General features: G+C 49.9%; 5 protein-coding genes across 5 annotated transcripts; 2 read left to right on the forward strand and 3 right to left on the reverse strand.

Annotated features, from left to right (window-relative positions):
* Positions 1–3,411: 3,411 nt before the first annotated feature.
* Positions 3,412–3,952, reverse strand: FOXG_19513 (uncharacterized protein; the record flags this gene model as incomplete). The annotated part of the gene is made up of 1 exon (XM_018399735.1): positions 3,412–3,952. The coding sequence occupies one exon, from the start codon at positions 3,950–3,952 to the stop codon at positions 3,479–3,481; it is 474 nt and encodes a 157-aa protein (XP_018243328.1). The 3' UTR covers positions 3,412–3,478.
* Positions 3,953–4,131: 179 nt separating this feature from the next.
* On the reverse strand, positions 4,132–5,579 carry FOXG_19514 (uncharacterized protein). The gene is made up of 2 exons (XM_018399736.1): positions 5,447–5,579; positions 4,132–5,381 (listed from the first exon to the last, which is right to left on the reverse strand). Exon 2 carries the CDS (start codon positions 5,283–5,285, stop codon positions 4,959–4,961), a length of 327 nt encoding a protein of 108 aa, XP_018243329.1. The 5' UTR covers positions 5,286–5,381; positions 5,447–5,579; the 3' UTR covers positions 4,132–4,958.
* Positions 5,580–8,176: 2,597 nt separating this feature from the next.
* FOXG_07609 (uncharacterized protein) lies at positions 8,177–9,318 on the forward strand (the record flags this gene model as incomplete). The annotated part of the gene is made up of 4 exons (XM_018386205.1): positions 8,177–8,291; positions 8,497–8,516; positions 8,766–8,906; positions 9,232–9,318. The coding sequence occupies 4 exons, from the start codon at positions 8,177–8,179 to the stop codon at positions 9,316–9,318; spliced, it is 363 nt and encodes a 120-aa protein (XP_018243330.1).
* Positions 9,319–14,308: 4,990 nt separating this feature from the next.
* On the reverse strand, positions 14,309–14,488 carry FOXG_07610 (uncharacterized protein; the record flags this gene model as incomplete). The annotated part of the gene is made up of 1 exon (XM_018386206.1): positions 14,309–14,488. The coding sequence occupies one exon, from the start codon at positions 14,486–14,488 to the stop codon at positions 14,309–14,311; it is 180 nt and encodes a 59-aa protein (XP_018243331.1).
* A 262-nt stretch (positions 14,489–14,750) lies between these two features.
* FOXG_07611 (phosphatidylinositol phospholipase C, gamma-1) lies at positions 14,751–18,092 on the forward strand (the record flags this gene model as incomplete). Its single annotated transcript, XM_018386207.1, has 1 exon — positions 14,751–18,092. One exon carries the CDS (start codon positions 14,751–14,753, stop codon positions 18,090–18,092), a length of 3,342 nt encoding a protein of 1,113 aa, XP_018243332.1.
* Positions 18,093–18,412: the final 320 nt, after the last annotated feature.

Genomic DNA, 18,412 nt, shown 5'->3' on the forward strand with positions numbered 1-18,412 from the left:
TCCCGTAGACCAAAGCAGAGGTCAGAAGAAGGTCCACGTAGCATGGCATTGTTGAGCATAGCATAGCATAGCGGCAGTGACAGTTGGTTGAAACGGCGTCAGAAGATTGGACCACAACCATCAAACAATGCCGCACAGATCCAAAAGGATTCAACGCAGGATCTCAAGAGGCTGAATTTCATGCCTTTCGGTGCTGGTGTTGTGCCTGTGCTGGGCTGGGCAGACTCTTACTTGAGTGTCAGAGTTAGACCCCCGGTGAGATGAGGCCCCTTCCATCTCCCTCAGAATCCTCTTAGGACACTTGGTCTTGTCTCAGCATATGATGAGATGAGATGGGGCCTGAGCTCTTACTCGTGGGTCTTTGCGGATGTTTTCCAGAAGCTCCGGGGATGCCATCCGGGCCATAGCTCTCAGAATAAGTTTTCTGAACTGTTCCGAGGCCCCCGTTCGAGTAGGGAATATCCATGAAATTCTCATCTTTTGCAACTTCTTGTTTGAGTAATTCGTTTGCGTCGTGGATACGTTTAGACATGGCCCCCAAGTCATGTACTTAGCCCCGACCGAAATAGATGTATATCCCAAACAACCGTCACTGTCGCCCAACGGACTTGGACTTCTGTACCTACAAGGTCCACCCCCGCACTAGGACCAGCTACTCGGGACCAAATTCGCCGTTTCACATCTCGCGGTAGTAAGGGGAACCTTACCACTCTCTCTGTTTTTACTTCTTGGGCAGAACTTGCCATGTCCATGTCGTCAAAAACTCAGACAATAACTGGTCTTCGCCGCGTGAAACGTGACCAGATGAATATGCGAGTGATGGCGTGATGCCCCGGTATTGTAAGCCTGTGGGAGATTAATTCAATGCATCGACCCTGTTGTCAGACAGAGTAAATGCCGAATCCTCATGAATAGCAAACTCTACTGTACAACAAATAGATAGGGGTTGATCCTGCACTATCCGACTCATGGGATCAACTCCTACGCTGCTGTGCCTATCATTGCGAAACAGAGCCCATTCTGCGTTAGGTTCAAGTAGTGTCGGACCGTCGAAAAGTTGCCAAACTAGTCTCGAATAGACGGCCTTCAACAGTTGCCTGTTGAGGGAGTTGACGTGCCATGCCAGCACAGTCAGAATGACTATCTGTGGTGGTGAGGCTGATTAACCATTCCAACGACATGTGCTCAATTGCATCACCAAGCATGACGCCTGACTGATGACTTGTGAATATTGCCGAGCCATGTCGGCGATAACTCACCTGCATCTCGTCAAAGGGAGACGAACAGAGGTAGACTCAGCTGACAGAGGGTCAAATTGATATCATTTCTCCTCGCACGAGGTGTTTCCAGTACCACCATGAATTGTGATATCCAGTCAGCATCCTTGAGCTCGACGCCATGGCTCTGTGAATTGGTACTTTATGCATCATTGGTCTCATGATGAAAAGGCGGCCTATGCAGCACCGCACATTTATCCCTCAAAAAGCACATGCATAGAGGGTCGTTGCATCTATACGTGATGCTGGATATGAACCGCACTATGGCCTCTCACGCGATGTTGATATCGAGTGCACCATACCATGGCCACGATGCCGCGCCACGCCCTTCCGATCTTGTCTATGTTTGTCGTGCCGCAGCGTCTGCAACTCACCAGGAACGGCATGCGAGGTGCTGGCTTCGCAAACTCCCACACAGTCCAGCCCGATCTGATATTTCAAAGTAGGGTGACCACCTTTGCCAACAAAGTGACTGGTCACCTATGTAAGACGACCCATGGGGCCGGCCCGAGCCAGGGCTAGCGATTCCAGACACAACCTTCAACAAAAGACCATACAAATGGTTGATCAGGGCTCACATATGGCAGCACCCATCAGTGGTTTTGCCAACACAACCACCAACACAACTTTTACAGCAAATGAGATGCAAAGCAGCGGCTCGAGGGGTACCCTAGGATTACTGTTCATCGTCTTAAGGGTTCCAAGGTTGCACTCGTCAGCCTACATACAGCACACAGCCAGCTGACCCGACAATTGGGCACATACATCTCATATGCTGTGCCGTAGGTGCCTAGACGTTGGTGTGGTGAGATCGGCAAGGCTGAAGTCGCAAATATCCCCAATATGTTCGAGATGTGGAGTTGATATTTGCCAGCACACGAGGGTTGTGTGATGGTCTTGACTATCAATAGAAAACAAGACAATCTAGATGATGGTGTCTTGAACTAGGCGAATTGCCATGGCATTGAATTCAACCGCTTTGGTTACAAAGCATGCATGAACCAGCCAGTGGTTTCTGAGCGACACGATACATTTTCAGACAGCAACCAAGCTGTCAGACAGTATGATTTGTGATAACTGTCAGAAATGGCAAACAGCCCGCTTGCCAATGACACCTTGCAGTGTCGCGACCGAACCTCTACCATTGGTTCCATGCTGAGGTATTTGGTGGCCTTCATGCGATGCAACATGTTGACTGGTCATAGTTGATAAGCTCTGTAGCTACACAACATATAGCCTGTACTACGACAACCTCTGACGCATCTTAGTTGCTGTTCCGTATAGAGAATACCACCGGGCTGCTGGGGCCTGTGTAATGAAGACAATCAAACTATGCTGACCAACAGATCACGCTCAGCCAAATTCCCAGCCACTGGTGTCAATAGACATTAATTTGTAGCACACGCCTTAAGACTAACAGTCAGCACCGACGCCGAAAGACGTCAAAGCTATAGCTGTCAGGGATCTCGAGTCAGGGGCCCATAAGAAGGATTCTAGAAGGCTGAGTATCTAAACGAACAGGCCAAAAACCCGACGACCCTAAGAATGTGAGGTAGGGGTTCTTGGTCCCTGGATGTTCCAAGCAAGGTATGCCCACCAAGAGTGGCATCCCAATCATCCGTGGTGATTTGCAAAAACACTGAGAATTGATGTGTGTTTCAATAACTTTCAAACTCGCCGAATGTTCGGGCGTCTGGAGCATGGTCCGGGGAGCTTCGATTATACCCGACAATCTGCTTCAATATAAACGATACAGTCGGCAGTTTGTATGGTTGTGTTGAAATTAGTGGAAGAGTGTCGTTTCGAAACCAAATCGCCAAGGTTCGCGATGCCTGGCTCGATTCTCCACTGATTGCCAGGCACAGCTGATCCCCTGAGGCTATGGCGTTTGTTGGTCCAAGCCTCCAAGTTGGGCGACAGATTAAACTTTGCACCGTAATCATGTACGTATTTCGCAATCAATCGCATTGTCAGTACACCATTCCCAGAGCGCAATACTGCCGACTACCACAGCATATCATTGCGCAATGGTGCTTGTGTATCCTTCTATGAATCAATGGGTCTTGGACCGCGAGGTACCCATGGACATATAAGAAGAAACACGCATGTAACCAAGTGCTGAATTTTGGCTCTGGGCCATCAATAAAGCCGACCTGCGAATGCCGCGGACGCTAGCAAACAATGGCGCCTTGATACCTAGTTCAACGCTTTGATGAACCGGGGAGAAGTCCCGCGAAATTGTGTTGGCCGTTGACATTGGTGGTTAGGCATTGACAGTGAGTGTTGTCTGTCTTCTTGAAACCGCCGTTGAGATTTTTCATCCATCCGACACAAATGCGCCGTTGATACGGAGTATTAGGCTCTGGAATTGATGTGATGCTACACCCCAACCTCAACTTCCCCAGAACCCCTTCTTGCGCGTCAATGATGTGCAGCAGCCACAGGCCCAAGCTTTGTGGTGTCAACGAATCTGCAAATGATATCCTGTGTGAAATTGTTTGCCATATGGCGCTCTGTAATTTGCTTCTCTGTCCACCATGTTTCCGGATGAGTTCGCCGGCGATTGATCCATGGAAAATGGTGGTGCCATGCCCTCCAGGTGGTCTGTTGCTCGTGAATCCGATCCAAAATTGAACATTATTGCGAAGCCTCCTTCGGGTGATGTTTCTTACCATCAGCTCGGGTCAATTGAAGGCGCAGGCTCTAGACTCCACTGTAAGAGGAATTCGCCGAGGCCTCAATATAATCAAATGGCTGAGCATCGACTCCATTTTGCAGTACAAGGGTATGGTAGCTCAATTCGTTGCAGAAAGTCAATGCTACCTATGCCCTGAGTGTTCATATGCCCGTTCATGGTTGCTGAGACCAACACCGAGAGACTGTGACACAGCTGCAGATCGAGGAATCGAATGTTCGTTCCGAGGTTGGTGTGTTGTATAGATTAGTACAAAAAACTATTTTAGATACCATCGATTGATCATCACAGACGTATCAAGTATGGATTGTCTGATGCATGTAACAACAGTCTGTATTGCAACCTTGAAGTTATCAATTTCAACACTCGGTGGTTCTTATCCGAATATCTACACCTCAATAGGAAGGCCGAGCTGATAGATCAAACGTAGATTGGCGGCTCGGATGCACGTTGTCACCCATTTGCTTAATCCATGCGGCATTGAATGCAGCGGCAGGCGCGCAATGAGCGGGCACTCCCGTGTTATCAATTCCACCGCGTGGTCTGTATCAGTCCAATCACCAAGGTAGGATGATCTGGCGCACCCATCACGAGCTTCTCTGCGTACCCGATTGCGCGGGATGAGGTCGTCTTAGAGGTGCCAGCTGTGTCGAACTAAAGAAAGACTAATGCCGTTTCTATACTCTGCCACGAATGATTGACGAATTCAAAACAGCCTCGTATGCGGTGCCGCAAACCTCGAGTTCAGGTTATCAATCTTGTGGTGATTGGATTGCTACTCAACCTGGCCCTGGTCATAGCTTTCGTATACGACTCTGTCCTCGAATAGGCTGCTGTTTGCATAGGGTATGCTTAAACAACAGACACCATCAAACGGCTAATTATCATCTTGCAGCATACTCGTCAATGGTGTCCTTCCCCATGAAAACACCTGTAGCTCGCCTCACACGAATAATTGGACCCCAAGATGCAATTCGCATACTGTATCATTCACAGTGGTGGGCTTCATAGTACAGCAGGTTGATGCAAGCTAATGCAACAGGTCTGACGCTGTGCCACTTCTTGCTGGCATGGCATTGCATAGGTCGCCTGCAGACCATCAGGTGCCCAGAAGCAATGACGCGATAGAATGCATGGTGAGACTGGGCATTGCGTTGTGCCTTGCGCCGACAGGACAAGGTGATTGTGACGCAGTCACTGTAATTACTGGACACAGTCGAGTGTTCAAAGTCTCGATACAGAGCTTGATGGCATACCGCAGATGCTTGGCCCATGGTTGGCTGTCCTCCACAAAGGGTTAAGACCTCTGACATACTGCTTAAGGAAGCGCACGTGGATGCAACCCGTAGAACGGTGGAAATTGAGGGCGTGCCGCAGAAGTCTTGGAACGGAATAATCGGCAAACTTTGCTATGCTCTGTAAGAATACGGCGCATCTTGGACTGGCCGTGCCAACGCCCAGAAGGGATTAATACGATGGACAACACGGCCGCTTAGCAGGCCGTGGGCTTGGCATTTACCATATTATGGTCAGGTAGGTAGCTGTGGCCCTGTGGATAAGATAGCTCAAATGGAACGACGATAGAAAATCGACTTGAATACGAGATTCATATCGGCTGCAGCATGCCTGAGAGGCAGAGGTACATAGAAATACCTCAAACAAATCGAGTGCCTGAATATGGCGCGTGATAGCTTTGACGGAACATCGCATCCCTTGAGTATGCAAGGGCCCTGGCTGGGCCGTATCTCAATAAGACCTTTGGAAAAGTCATGACCGACATGGCCGAGACGCTGCCCCCTCATTCGAGTTGGAGAGAAACTGCAAGTCAAGGCGGCAGCTGTGTCGGTGGATTGAGTGATGAGCCTTCTTCACCCCTCTAAAAGGGCCAATGGATAATTTCTGAGGATGGGACTGTGGAACAAATCAATTCGCAGTCAGACACTCGTTGAAAGGGTGAGAACTAGGTCAAGCTTGAGAAATTTAGAATACCATCACCAAATGTGATAGCGAATGAGCTTGCCCCGTGATTTCTAACGTAGCTTTGAAGATGTCAGAAGTTTGTGGTTCGTTTATCCGCTCTGTGCCCCCGCGCTCGTCTTTCATTGTTGTATCCGTAATGAGATTCCCTACGTCACCCGGCAATCGCGTCATATCACCATTCTGGTCACCCTTATTTTCCCGTGAACAAACTGGCTTGCCAGGTTCGCCCGTTCAATATAGGCTGATGACGGAATTTGGAAGACTTGTGTTGCTCTTGAATCTGCCATTTTGCGATTCGTTTGTCTGTCGAGCAATGCCGAGTGAAAGACAGGGCTCACAAAGTTGACTAAACGATTTGCTTCTAAGGTTGAGTGTTGACACATACACAAGGCTGACCGATACCGCAGGTCGTCTCCCGAGACACTTGAGATCAGTTCTTTCAGGGGCTCAAGGCAGACGACGGCCCCATGTCTCACAACCATGCCCCTTAAGATCCCTTAGGGGCCGAGAACCCATAATAGATCCTACAACCGATTGGATGATGAATCAAGCAAGCGACGTCATTGTTCTTCCCCACGCAATTGAGCGAGCCCTTAACGAATCAATAGCGAATCAGAATTCCGCTGGCGGTTATGGCTGGCCCAGCACACCGGTGCCGTTTGAACACCCAATTTGCTTCTCAAGAAACTCGGGATGCTGGAACCGCTCAAGAATATCCTATCACCGGCCCAGATTGGAACAAGTACCAGCACACCGCATGTGATACGACACTGTCGACATGGTCTTCGTTGCTGGCTCTTTGTCGTTCGGGGTCCAGAATGGATACCTCGTGACCATAAGAAATCTTGCCGGTCTGTCTAAAAATGTCGGTGTATGCAGCCTAAGATGAAATGCGGTCCATGGTTTGTCGTTTTCCACGACCCCGCTATTGGATTCTCAAGATTTCAAACAGGGCTGCTAATGATAGCAGGCCTCGATGTGTTGAATAACAAGCGCGAATGGGATTCTGGCATAGGCCACTAGAGTCTTGAGGACAATGAACTTTGTACGGAGTAACATCAACTCTATTTGCCATTGTCCCCAAGGCAAGATGTGCATGAATAATGATAAAGAAATATTGAAAGGCCATGTCCGTTGGAGTCGAGAAGGATATACGCCTGGCAAGGCTGCAGACTGTGTGTATTACCGAGTGTTTGTGATAAGAAAGCGGGGGATGGCGTCCGTCAAGGATGATGGATGAGCGGACAGCCGTACGGTCAGTATGCATTCTCCGTAACCCACGGCCGAGATATCTGGAAGGTCCCCACAGCGACATGCTGCCCGCAGCAAACGATCTTTTTACGTACACACCCCTATGCAGGTTCCAAGCCGGTCCGGGGCCCTTGTCTTCCCCCTGTCTGAAGCTTGGGGGCCCTGACCTAAAATTGGCGGGAGTCGGCGCCAAAGGATCGACGAGATGATGATCTCATTCCGTTGTTGGCTGTTCAGAGGTTTGTTTCAAGATGCAGCATGAGGATATTGCCAAATCAAATGGCGTATTGCTAAGACGTCCCACAGAAACTGGCGGAATGTGGGATATACATTTGAGGTCCAGGAACTGGTATCCTGGGGCATTCAGCCTCCCAAGTCTCAGGCTCTTCTGCCACCACTTCCCATGACGCTCCTCAACCCATCCCCTGGGCCCAAGACGCGATTGGCTTCCCCACAAGATTTCCTTGACCAGCGTATGATCCGTCTGGCTATCTCGTGTCTAGGCACGCTTGGAAGTTATAATTACCCTGATGTTTGATTGTGTTGTTTCGAGCGGGAGGAGAGACTAGAAAGCCAGTACGGGGAATCGAGAGGTGAGCCGGTAGGCAAGTTTGACGAAAGAAATGGCAATCCAACGCTCCACTTGCGCTGGTGGTCAACGATGCGATGCTATTGTCAGCGAGCGGCACTTGGCCGTGTTTCGCTATTAGCAAAGCGGCAAAAGGCGATAATGCCACGTCACCACGACTATAAGTCCGCGGACGACTACATGATAGACATATCACTGGGTTTATGTGACCTCAGATTTCTTGGTTTGACCTTGTAAACGAGGGCAATGCGAAATCGTGTCTGGATTACCATCCTGCATGCCCTATCGAGTAAACCCTGCCCCCCCTTAACCGAGTATTTGGGTACAGTCAACCGTGGCTGCGTGGCAATCTGCACTGGGACCAGCAAGGAATTGAAACCCAACATGCCATGCACTGATGCAGCATTGTGCACAGCTCAGCCGCACGTAGGCGAGAGCACAGTAATCTGTAATCTGGCAGTCACTTTTGAAGATCAGGATGTGCCATCCTCTAGCGAGGGTAGGGCAGGGTTAACAACGACGGTTTGCCGGGGAAGGTTGAGAAGAGCCTTCCGGCGCTCGTGACAGTGGATACGAGAAGGCCCTAAATTGGTAGCACGAGGAGCCACGCGGGCGTTGAAGTTGACATTTTGATAGTTGCTGTGGATGAGGCTAACGGTTTTCTCAAACAAGCTGCTTGGGTTCCTTGTTGATACTGAGATTAGACGATCCAGTAGCAGCTGAGGTAAGCGAATGCGCCGCCCTGCACTGTATAGAGAAAGATCAGTCATCGCTTTCTCCAGTATAGTGGATACAATCCCTTGAATAGCTGAGATTGCCTCGAGATGCTAAAGAGACACGATATGATGCTGACAGAGAACACGAACGTGGAGGATTCAGATGCTAGGAAGAGCTTGATAGCGCGCTAGGGGAGCGCAAGAAAACTTAGTGTTTAATCCTAAGAGACAAAAAGACTTAGGTACGTTATGAACAGCTTAATGGGCCATTTGATGAGTTTATTTTGGCAGCCTTGTCAAGGTTTGAAGTTTTTTTGCTCCGTGAGGACGCCATCTGGCTGTGCCCGCAAAATCCAATTTTGGAAGCTGAGGCTGATGATTTTAGTGGAAGGTACTCTGTACGTAGTGGAATCTGGAAATGACCGAAGGACTCTCCTTCTGCCAAGCAATATAACAATATCAAACACTGCCCGCAGGCAGGTACATCTTCGATTTTGGGTCCTGACTTTCAAGGCATGGAATTCAACACCAGACCATACATCATCACGATATCAATATCGGCTGTTAGTCGATCTAAATCATCGGTGTTGCTCGTTTCAAATCCTCGGCTCTGCGGCCCCGTTCAAGGGCCAATTTCCCTCCGGTCGGGTCGGGTTGTTTGGCTGGAGCCAAAATCAACATTGGCGCTCCACACATCGTGTCAGACTGAGGTCATTGTTGGAGGAGGCTCAAAAGCCCGGCCAGTCCAGCCCAGCTCAACGCAACCTAAAGCAGAGCAACGCTACGCTGCTGAGGCGCAACACGGAGTAGGGCAGTCAAGCCGCCGTTCAGACGCTCACCAGCCCCCTTGCAACAGCATGAATCCTTGGGGCACAGGCACTTTTGCTTACTGCTCCCTCTGTGGTTCACTTGTTAGTAGTCTTGCGCATGTGGCTCCATGTGGCCTACAGAGTCAAATCTCTGGCATACAGATCGAGTCATCGCCTACGTATGCTGCATGAAAGAGGTACCACGTTTTGATGTCAAAGTCCAAGTCAACGTCTGTGGCGATTGATTGGTAGCCCTGCTACTTGACCAACGCCGGGCACATGGTTAGCCATGTGCCGAAGCGAGAGATTGAAGTGCTGTACACGCGAGTACACCCAATTCTAGGCGCGGAGACGGGTACTGTACGCGTATTGACGGGCATTGAACGATTGAAGCTTCTACCATCCCCTGTCATGGAATTGTTCTTTTTCTATGACTATCGAAACTTGAATACGGTAGCGACGGGCAGCGGCTCCGACTGCTGTCAATGACTCCTCAAGCTCAGTGACCTGCTCGTCAATCATCCCAAGATTGTTTAGTCTTGGCCGGATCGCTAGCCGAAGCTGTCCTCTTTTTTCTGTCTGCTTACTGGTTCAAAGTACGCTTGGGAACCACCAGTTTGTGTCAAAGCTCTTTGACATTTCCTTTTCTCCCTTTTTGATCCCCTCGTGATCATGATTTGAGAGGGTCTTACAACCTGGGACAAACGAGAATGCAAATATATGCCAAGAGGACAGAAAGGAGCCGACAAAGACAAAATAATAAACAGTGAAGACGAGACAATCTTTGATGGTTGCTCGGTTGAGCGTGGGCACCAAGCTTGTTTATTAGGCCAAAGTCAAAGTTTTTTCTTGAAAAAAGTTGAAGCAGAAAAGACCCAACCCCAACCCAGACTATGGACTTTTTTACCACTTTGCCCCTCTTCTCTTTCATTCTGACAGTCTGACCGGATACGGTCTTGGTTGCCAAGTTCGTATCGTGATCGTTGATTGCTCGATCGCCCTCGTCTAAAAGAGAACTTGGTCGAATTTGACAAAACTTTGCTTTTACCACAGTGTCATGGAATGGCTACCAAGGAGGGGTATGGCGTCTTATTGCATCGTCATTCTGAGATGGCTGCTCATCATCAAGCAATTGTGTTGCGACCAACCAGACTGATAGCACATGTCTATCGGACCATTTCGTCCACATTTAATTCATATCGTTTTCATCTCGTTGTCAGACAGCTTTGTTAGTCAGGAACGGAGAATTTGCCTATCGCCCCTTCGGATTGCTCTGGCATGGTCGAGAAATTGGATTTGCGCCGGCGCGTCTCATTCTGATTGACCAGCTTGAAAGTAAAGGTGTGTAGCTCAGACCTCTCGGATCCAGCGGCGCGCATCTCTATCTCTCTTGTTTTGCACTGGCTCTCCCTTAAGACAAAACCGTTGATCGCCATGAGTATTTCATGCATTGAAGCATGGAAGATTGGTTTGTGTTGCAAGCCTAGTTGAGTTACACAAGGATCAAGTGCCGAAGTCATCAATCATCATCAACGATAATCGCAATCGCAATCGCAATCACAATCACAAGCATGATGATTTATGATGATGGTATTTATGGCGTCTTTCTCCACTCTGAATGGTTAGCCGTTAGTTCTGATTTAAGAGTGTTATTGGCCGCTGTTGTTGGTCCATTGCGGCGCACTACCGTACTCCGAATCGACGAGGAGTCCAGCAGAGCACTTTGAGGCAAGCGGTGTCGCGTTTATTCTGTCGACCTTGATGGACTCGGCGCTAGAAAAGCCAGAAAAGGGGTGCCGTAAGAGGAAGTGAAAGAAAACGGTGTGAGCCACACTATCCATGATCCATGGCATCCATATGATGGCCGAGCCCCGAATCTCGCCCACAAGCACAAAGCCTCAATCCGACCTTCAAAGGAACAGTCCAAGCCCACTACCGAGCGCTAATTGCAAGCTGGGACGCTAAAGTTACAACACAACGGTTCCCGAATTCCACGTATTCAAGGCTTCAGAGTAAATCTTTTATAAGATTAAGCTTCTGATTTGAGGAAGTTATGATGAGATAATGAAGCTTATCGCGTAATTGCCAAACCTATGATGCTCTATACGACACGCTTGGATTCCAGGGATTGTCTAATTCGCAAGGGGAATGAGGATGGAAAAGAGGAGAGCTTAGAGGAGGATTGAGCCAGGATCCATCGTCATCTTCCAACGTTCCGGTTCCCCATGTGGGAGATGGAATAGCCTTCTCACATAGGCATGGATGCTCTGACGATTTCCAAGAGTTTCGTTTGAATCAAGCTCACACCGCTCTGAGCACCTATTTTCAATGCAATGCAGTTTTCTTTGCATCTCGCCCTTTCTTTTTCTTGGCTGGCTAGTCCATAGGTGATGGAAGACAGGGTAAGCTAACCAAAGATAAGCCAGCATCCAGTCCAGCCTATCCGATATAACTTGACTTATCCCTGGCACGTTGACGATGACCCTATGGTAGGACTTGCTTGGCCTATGCTATGTTTCTGAGTCTACCTTTTTGTCGCTGGGTTTTCCCGTGTAACCGTCTTGTCCTTCAACTGGCATGACTATGACTCTTCCCCCCCTTTCTTCTTGCCCTGTCATGTCTACCAATTGCTTGGGTGACTTGGCCCGTTCGCCCTGTTCTTAGCACCGAGGCATAGTGTGTACACGGGAAGTGAGTAATCAAGTAGGTGAACAGACAGGTGAGGAGGGAGGTTCACCGTATCTGTCTGTGTGTATAATGATTATATTGGTCTGGAAGGCACAACGTGGTATGTCGGTCAATCTCAGTTCGAGACATTGTCCTTTAACGACATTAATTTCTGGTCATGTGCACAGGTGGTGTATCAGAATAAGTTAGACCTCGGAACATTTCATCAGATTTGAGGTTGAGTTGAATGTGTTGCATTAGACCAGTGTCTCCCTGCAAACTCAACTTTGTCTCCCTTGTATCGATCAAGTCTTGAGCCTTGGGTAACACCTCTCAACCACCTAAACTTGGACTCTCTGTGTCTGGCTGCATAAGGAGGACATGCTCACTCACTCACACTCTCACACACACCATCAGGGCCTAACCATTCGCCTCCCCCTTGACCATTGACCATGGAAAACCCCACTCTATCAAGTTACAGTGGATGAAAATCATACACCCCTCCCCCCGGTCACCTCCCCAGTATCCACCCCGGTCTGTCTGTCATCCACAGTAAAAATTGAAAGGGAAAGGGAAAAAAATAATTAAAAAAAGGGCTGTAGGGAGATGGAAGGGTACGTACCCCAGTCCAAGGTTCCCAGCGTTGGGAAATCCCTGGTCTCTGTATGTACAATACAGGCCCCAGTATCGTTGGATGCTGGTCCCATCAAATCAATCAATCAATCAATCACTTACTCTGGTCATCCTCATCACCCTGCCTGTCTCTACCCAGGCTCCACTCCTGAGTTGCACTTTGGAGATTGACAGCGGATCAATATGAGGAGAGGTGTAGATAGAGTACATAACATAATGTCTGTCTGTTACAGAGACAAGCACGGGCACACAGGCACAGGTACGGGTCGTGACTGAGACTTTAGTGGGCTGTTAGGACTAGGCTTAGTGAAGCTCACACAGACGCTTTCGACTCGGTCAACGCTGGCCAGCAGGCAGCGCCGTACAGCGCAGCGGAGGAGGCCCTAGGTACCTACAGGCTACAAGGCAGCACAGACTTTAGTACTGACACTGACACTGCCAGAAGATCAGCTCGTGTCAAGTGTCAAGTAGAGATGCTCCAAATAAAGAAAAAACAGTCTTGGCTGGTCACCCCTCCGCCATAATTTCCCGGCCCCAGCCCAAGAAGACACCCCCAAGTCAGTCAGAGAGAGAGAGAGAGAGAGAGAGAGAAAGAGCCCAACCATAACAGCAACCGCCCAGGCTCTGGCTCTGGCTCAGCGCACCGCCGCCGCATACAAGACTCTTCCGCTGCCCGCGTCCAAGCACCAGCAGCTTCCATTCAGTCTCTTCTATTCTGTGATCTAGCTTTCTTGACGTTAGCTCTCTTTTTTCTACAAAGTCTCAAGTCTCGCCCGCTCCAACGCGCGCCAAAAGAGGACGCCTCCATACTTTGAAGCTTCTACCCTCCCTTGCCCAGTTCGCTCTACCAACTGTACCAAGAGGAGATTGCCCTATTTTTTTTCTCTATCTTTTTTAACCTTCTGGTTCCCGGGCTATCATACAGCCACCGCCCCAAGCTACCACCTACCTTCCAGTACTCAGTTACCTTTTTTACCACAGGCTACTTATTACTACTTGGACTCCCCCCCTTTTCCATCTCAACTATCTTTTCTACCCCTCCCGCTCCACCACCAACTTTCCCATTGACAACCTAACTCACCTCTTTGCCTTTCTCACTTCTTGTCTGTCATAACAATCTACTTTCTTCAAAGAAACCCTTTGACACTCTACTCGAGAGAGACGATTCTTCCACTCCGTCAGCGTTACTCAGACTGCTCCATCACACGCTCGATAACCAAGCGCTGCTCAATTGCAAATCGCCGATCAATTTGCGACAGCTGAAATTCCGAACTTTGTCGCGTTCCCTTGACGTTGGGTGACTCAGCCAGTTCGACCTCGATCTTCGGACTCCCCTTCTTGGACCTGTTACTCAAAGAGCCTGCGGCTTCTCGGAATTGTTATCGTTTTCCAATCGAAATTGCGCCTGATCGAGATCTCCTCTGAAAAAGACCCATTGAACTTTCGGCAGTTTCGGGTTTTATCACATCGACACAAGGAAACCCACCAAGCGCAGGACGTTGTTGGTGTTGACACGCATCGAAGGAGGTGTTTGTAGCTTAAGCTACCCCAACCTGACCAACCTGTGGTTCTCGACGGACTCCTTCATTCTATTCAATCACCTGGACCAGTGGTTCTGCGCTGTGCTGCAGCTCTGTGCCTGTCGAAGACGAACGCCCTGCTTTGCTTGATCCAGCGACCCCAAGGCGGCCCTAAAGGAGCCACCTGCATATCCCGCCCTCTGCCAGCTCACCACGCTGCTGCGAACTTGGCACATCATCACGCCTCGGATCGGCCTTGCCAGGACCTACCCAGTCACCCGCGTGTTGCTCAGCATCACTACCCTCGCGTGGTCCACTCAGCAACACCACAGGCTTCTTGCGTCCCTGCATCTGCATTCATTACGTGCGGTCGACACTGCCCTGGCTCTTCTGGCATCCTACCTGACACTGGCTGCACCCCAGAGTGACAGCTGCTCCACGAGGGATCGGCTTCCGCAGCCTCTTCCCCGCAATTCGCGTCTCTTATCGTTACCCCCAGGCCAGACGTCCCACCATGGCTCCCCATTCTGACTGAGCTTTTATATACGTCGATGCAACCTTCGAATGCGACCTGTCTCGCCCTCATAGTGTAATCACAACTCTCAGCACGACCATGTCTTTCAGCTTTGATTCAGACTCAAAATCCACATTAACAACTCACAACCTATCCGAAATGTCCTCATTAACACGCTATCAACTAGGTCAGGTCCAGACAGCCTTTCCTTCACAAACACAACCAGTCCCCATTCCCATGTCAGCTATCAGTGCTTCGTCAGGAGCTTCAAACTCACAAGAAGGCTCACCACTCATGTCTCCCGACACTGCTGTTCTGACTACATACTCCTCCGTGCAGCCCTCGCCTGAGCCCATGCGAGGTAGGGAGGAGGAGGTATTCCCTTCAAGCTTCCAGTTGCCCGAATCTGTGCTGTCCCGGAAGACAAGCACAAACTCTCTTGGATACAATGCCATGTCGGAAGTCGCCAACAACAACAAAGGAGGTCTCATTCGCCGATTCTCAAACCGAGCCCAACGATTTGCAGGTAGAAGACGACCATCCTCTGGTGCCCCTGCCAGTCGTGACGGAAGTGTTGGCCCCAGCATTCTCAGACGTCGAAGTGACAGCAACGCTACAGCCCCTCAGGAGAACAGCGCCTTGACGGATACCGATGAGGAGCCTGAGATCATCCCCGACGACTGCATCTCCATGGTTGGACTTGATGGCGCTACCAACACCTCATCCGCCAACAGCACTCACGGATCCATCAGCGCAAGTGCTGGAGCTATGGCTGGCCCGGTGCTTCCGGCTGAGCTTCGCAATGGATGCCCAGTGAGAAAGGTTTCAAAGAAGAGCCGACCTAAGAGAATCAATCTTGTATACGAGACCGAATCCAACAAGCTTTCTTGGGATGCCACCCGACCTCAAAAGTCTCTCCATGTCGATGAGATTAGGGAGATTCGAACAGGCTCAGATATCCAACAGTACATCATCGACTATGGCCTTGGCGAGGAGGCGGCCAAGTACAGCGACAAGTGGTTCACTATTATCTACACAGTTCCCGAGAACTCGAAAACAAGATTTCTGCACATTGTTACAGACAACACTAAGAGCTTGTCACTTTGGACAGAATTCTTGGACGCCATGTTGAGATACCGTCAAGAACTTATGACATCGTTGATGGCATTCAACGACCGTGCTGTTGCCCAATATTGGCAAACAGAGATGGCCAAGGAGTTTGGCGACCAGGTTCGAAGCCCCGAGCAAGAGGAGATGAACATTGCTGGAGTGAAACGTGTGTGCCAAAACCTTCACATTTACAGTTCACAAGCGACCCTGGAAGTCAACTTTCACTTGTCTGATTCGCGACGACGACAAAAACTAAACTTTAGGGAGTTCAAGGACTTTGTTCGACGCATGAAGCAAAGGACCGACGTTCAACGAATTATCCGTGGCTTTGCCGCCAACCCTGAGTTCGGTCTTACCTCGACAGAGTTTCTTACCTTTCTCCGCGACGTCCAGGGCGAGGATGTTGATTCTAACCGCGTTGCCTGGGAGAAGCTGTTCTCCCGGTTTTGCCGTCAGTACCGCAATGACGAGGTCGATCTTCAAGAAAACGCCGAGATTATGTCCGAAGCCGCCTTTGTTGGTTTCTTGACGTCAGAGCATAACGATGTGATTCAACCCGAGCCTCAAAACATTGTCCTGGATCGCCCGATGAACGAGTATTTCATTTCAAGCTCCCACAACACCTACCTCCTCGGTCGTCAGGTTGCTGGTCAGTCTAGCGTCGAGGGCTACATCTCAGCTCTTGTCCGGGGATGCCGATGTGTTGAGGTCGATTGCTGGGACGGCTACAACGGTCAGCCCGAAGTTAATCATGGCCGCACCATGACCACTTCAATTAGCTTCAAGGAAGTTATGACCACCATCAACAAATACGCTTTTGTTAAGTCCAAGTACCCTCTTTGGATTTCACTCGAGGTCCACTGCAGCCCGGCTCAACAGGCGACAATGACGGAGATCATCAAGGAATGCTTCGGTTCACGATTGGTCACGGAGACTTTGGAGGCGTTCCCCGATAAGCTTCCTACCCCCTCTGAGCTTATGGAGCGTGTCCTCATCAAGGTCAAGAAGCCTCAGATTAAGGAAGAGCCTGTTTCCGTTGGTAATGACTTCCGTGGTCGACGAAGGGGCAACAGCCTCAACTCGCCTATGATGCGACCCTCGGCTCCTGATGGTACTCCTTTGATGCCCTCTCAGTCCCTTCCCCAGAGCCCTATGTTGACACCCAGCCACTCCTCGCGAAGATTGGTCAGCAAGACCCGTGTCAACACTATCACTGAGGGCCGTGTTCAGGATATGATGAGCAGCAGCACTAGCGACAACGAGAGCGCAGGTGAACAGCCAGCCAAGAAGGCCCCCAACAAGACTGTCAAGGTCCTTGGTGAACTGGGTGTCTACTGCGCTGGTGTCAAGTTCTCTGGCTTTGACACAGTGGACGCGAAGCAGTACAACCACATCTTCTCCTTCATGGAGTCTAGCTTTGCCAAGCACTCCCGCGCTAAAGATCAGAAGATGGCACTTGATATCCACAACATGCGTTACATGATGCGCGTCTACCCCGACCGAACCCGCATCACCTCCAACAACTTCGACCCCCTCATCTACTGGCGACGGGGTGTCCAGATGGCCGCTCTCAACTGGCAGACATTCGACCTCGGAATGCAGCTCAACCGTGCCATGTTCGATGGCAAGGATGCTTCTGGCTACGTCTTGAAGCCCGCCGAGCTCCGGGACATTCAAGTTCTCCCCTACAACTCCGACATTGCCGAGGGCAAGAAGGAGCGCAGTGTAGTCTCATTCAGCATTGATGTCATCTCTGCCCAACAGCTTATGCGACCTGCCAACCTCCCCGCCAACAAGTCTATGGACCCCTACGTGGAGATCGAGATCTTCCACGCCAACGACAAGCGCGACAAGAAGGAGGCTGATTCTAACTTGGTCATGGAGCACGACTCGCCCCTTAAAGTCCAGACTGAGGTGATCCGCGAGAACGGCTTCAACCCCATGTTCGACAAGCAGTTCAAGTTCAAGGTTACCACCAAGCACCCTGACCTGATCTTCGTTCGCTGGTCGGTCAAGCTCTCCAACGATGGCGAGAGCTACAATGAGCGCCCTGCCGTCGCTACTTACACCGCCAAACTCACCAACCTCAAGCAGGGTTACCGCACCCTGCCTCTCCTCAACCATGCTGGCGACCAGTACCTTTTCTCTAAGCTCTTCTGCAAGATTAAGGTCGACTCGGTCCAGAAGATGTTGATTGATGCTCCTCGCCGCACCCAAGACGGAAACAAGCTCAACCGTCTTGGTGGCAAGGTCTTCAGCCGAATCAACACCAGCCCTAAAAGTACTATTGAAAAGTCTAGCTCCGAGAAGACGAGCTTTGACAGCTATTGATTACCAACTGAGCCACATCTATCTCATCTGTACGAACACTTTTTTCAACCTTCTTGGATATAATTTTTTTTACCATTCACTTCTCGATCGATCGATACTGAGCCTGACGAAGCTGGATCTGGACGCTGCTTAAGTCTGATATCGACAAGGATCTTGGGCAAAGGATATCCGAAGCCATCCTATGATGTTAGTCACACATCTTTATTCCATGATCCCAGGAGGATCCTGGCGCGACACGCGATGGGACTGAAGGGATCTGTGACTTGATGGATGGAACCTGCGCCATTACTGTTTACTTTGTTTCTTTTCTTTTCGTTTCA

This window comes from Fusarium oxysporum, chromosome 4 (assembly GCF_000149955.1).
Source record: "Fusarium oxysporum f. sp. lycopersici 4287 chromosome 4, whole genome shotgun sequence".
In the NCBI taxonomy this organism is placed as follows: Eukaryota; Fungi; Ascomycota; class Sordariomycetes; order Hypocreales; family Nectriaceae; genus Fusarium; species Fusarium oxysporum.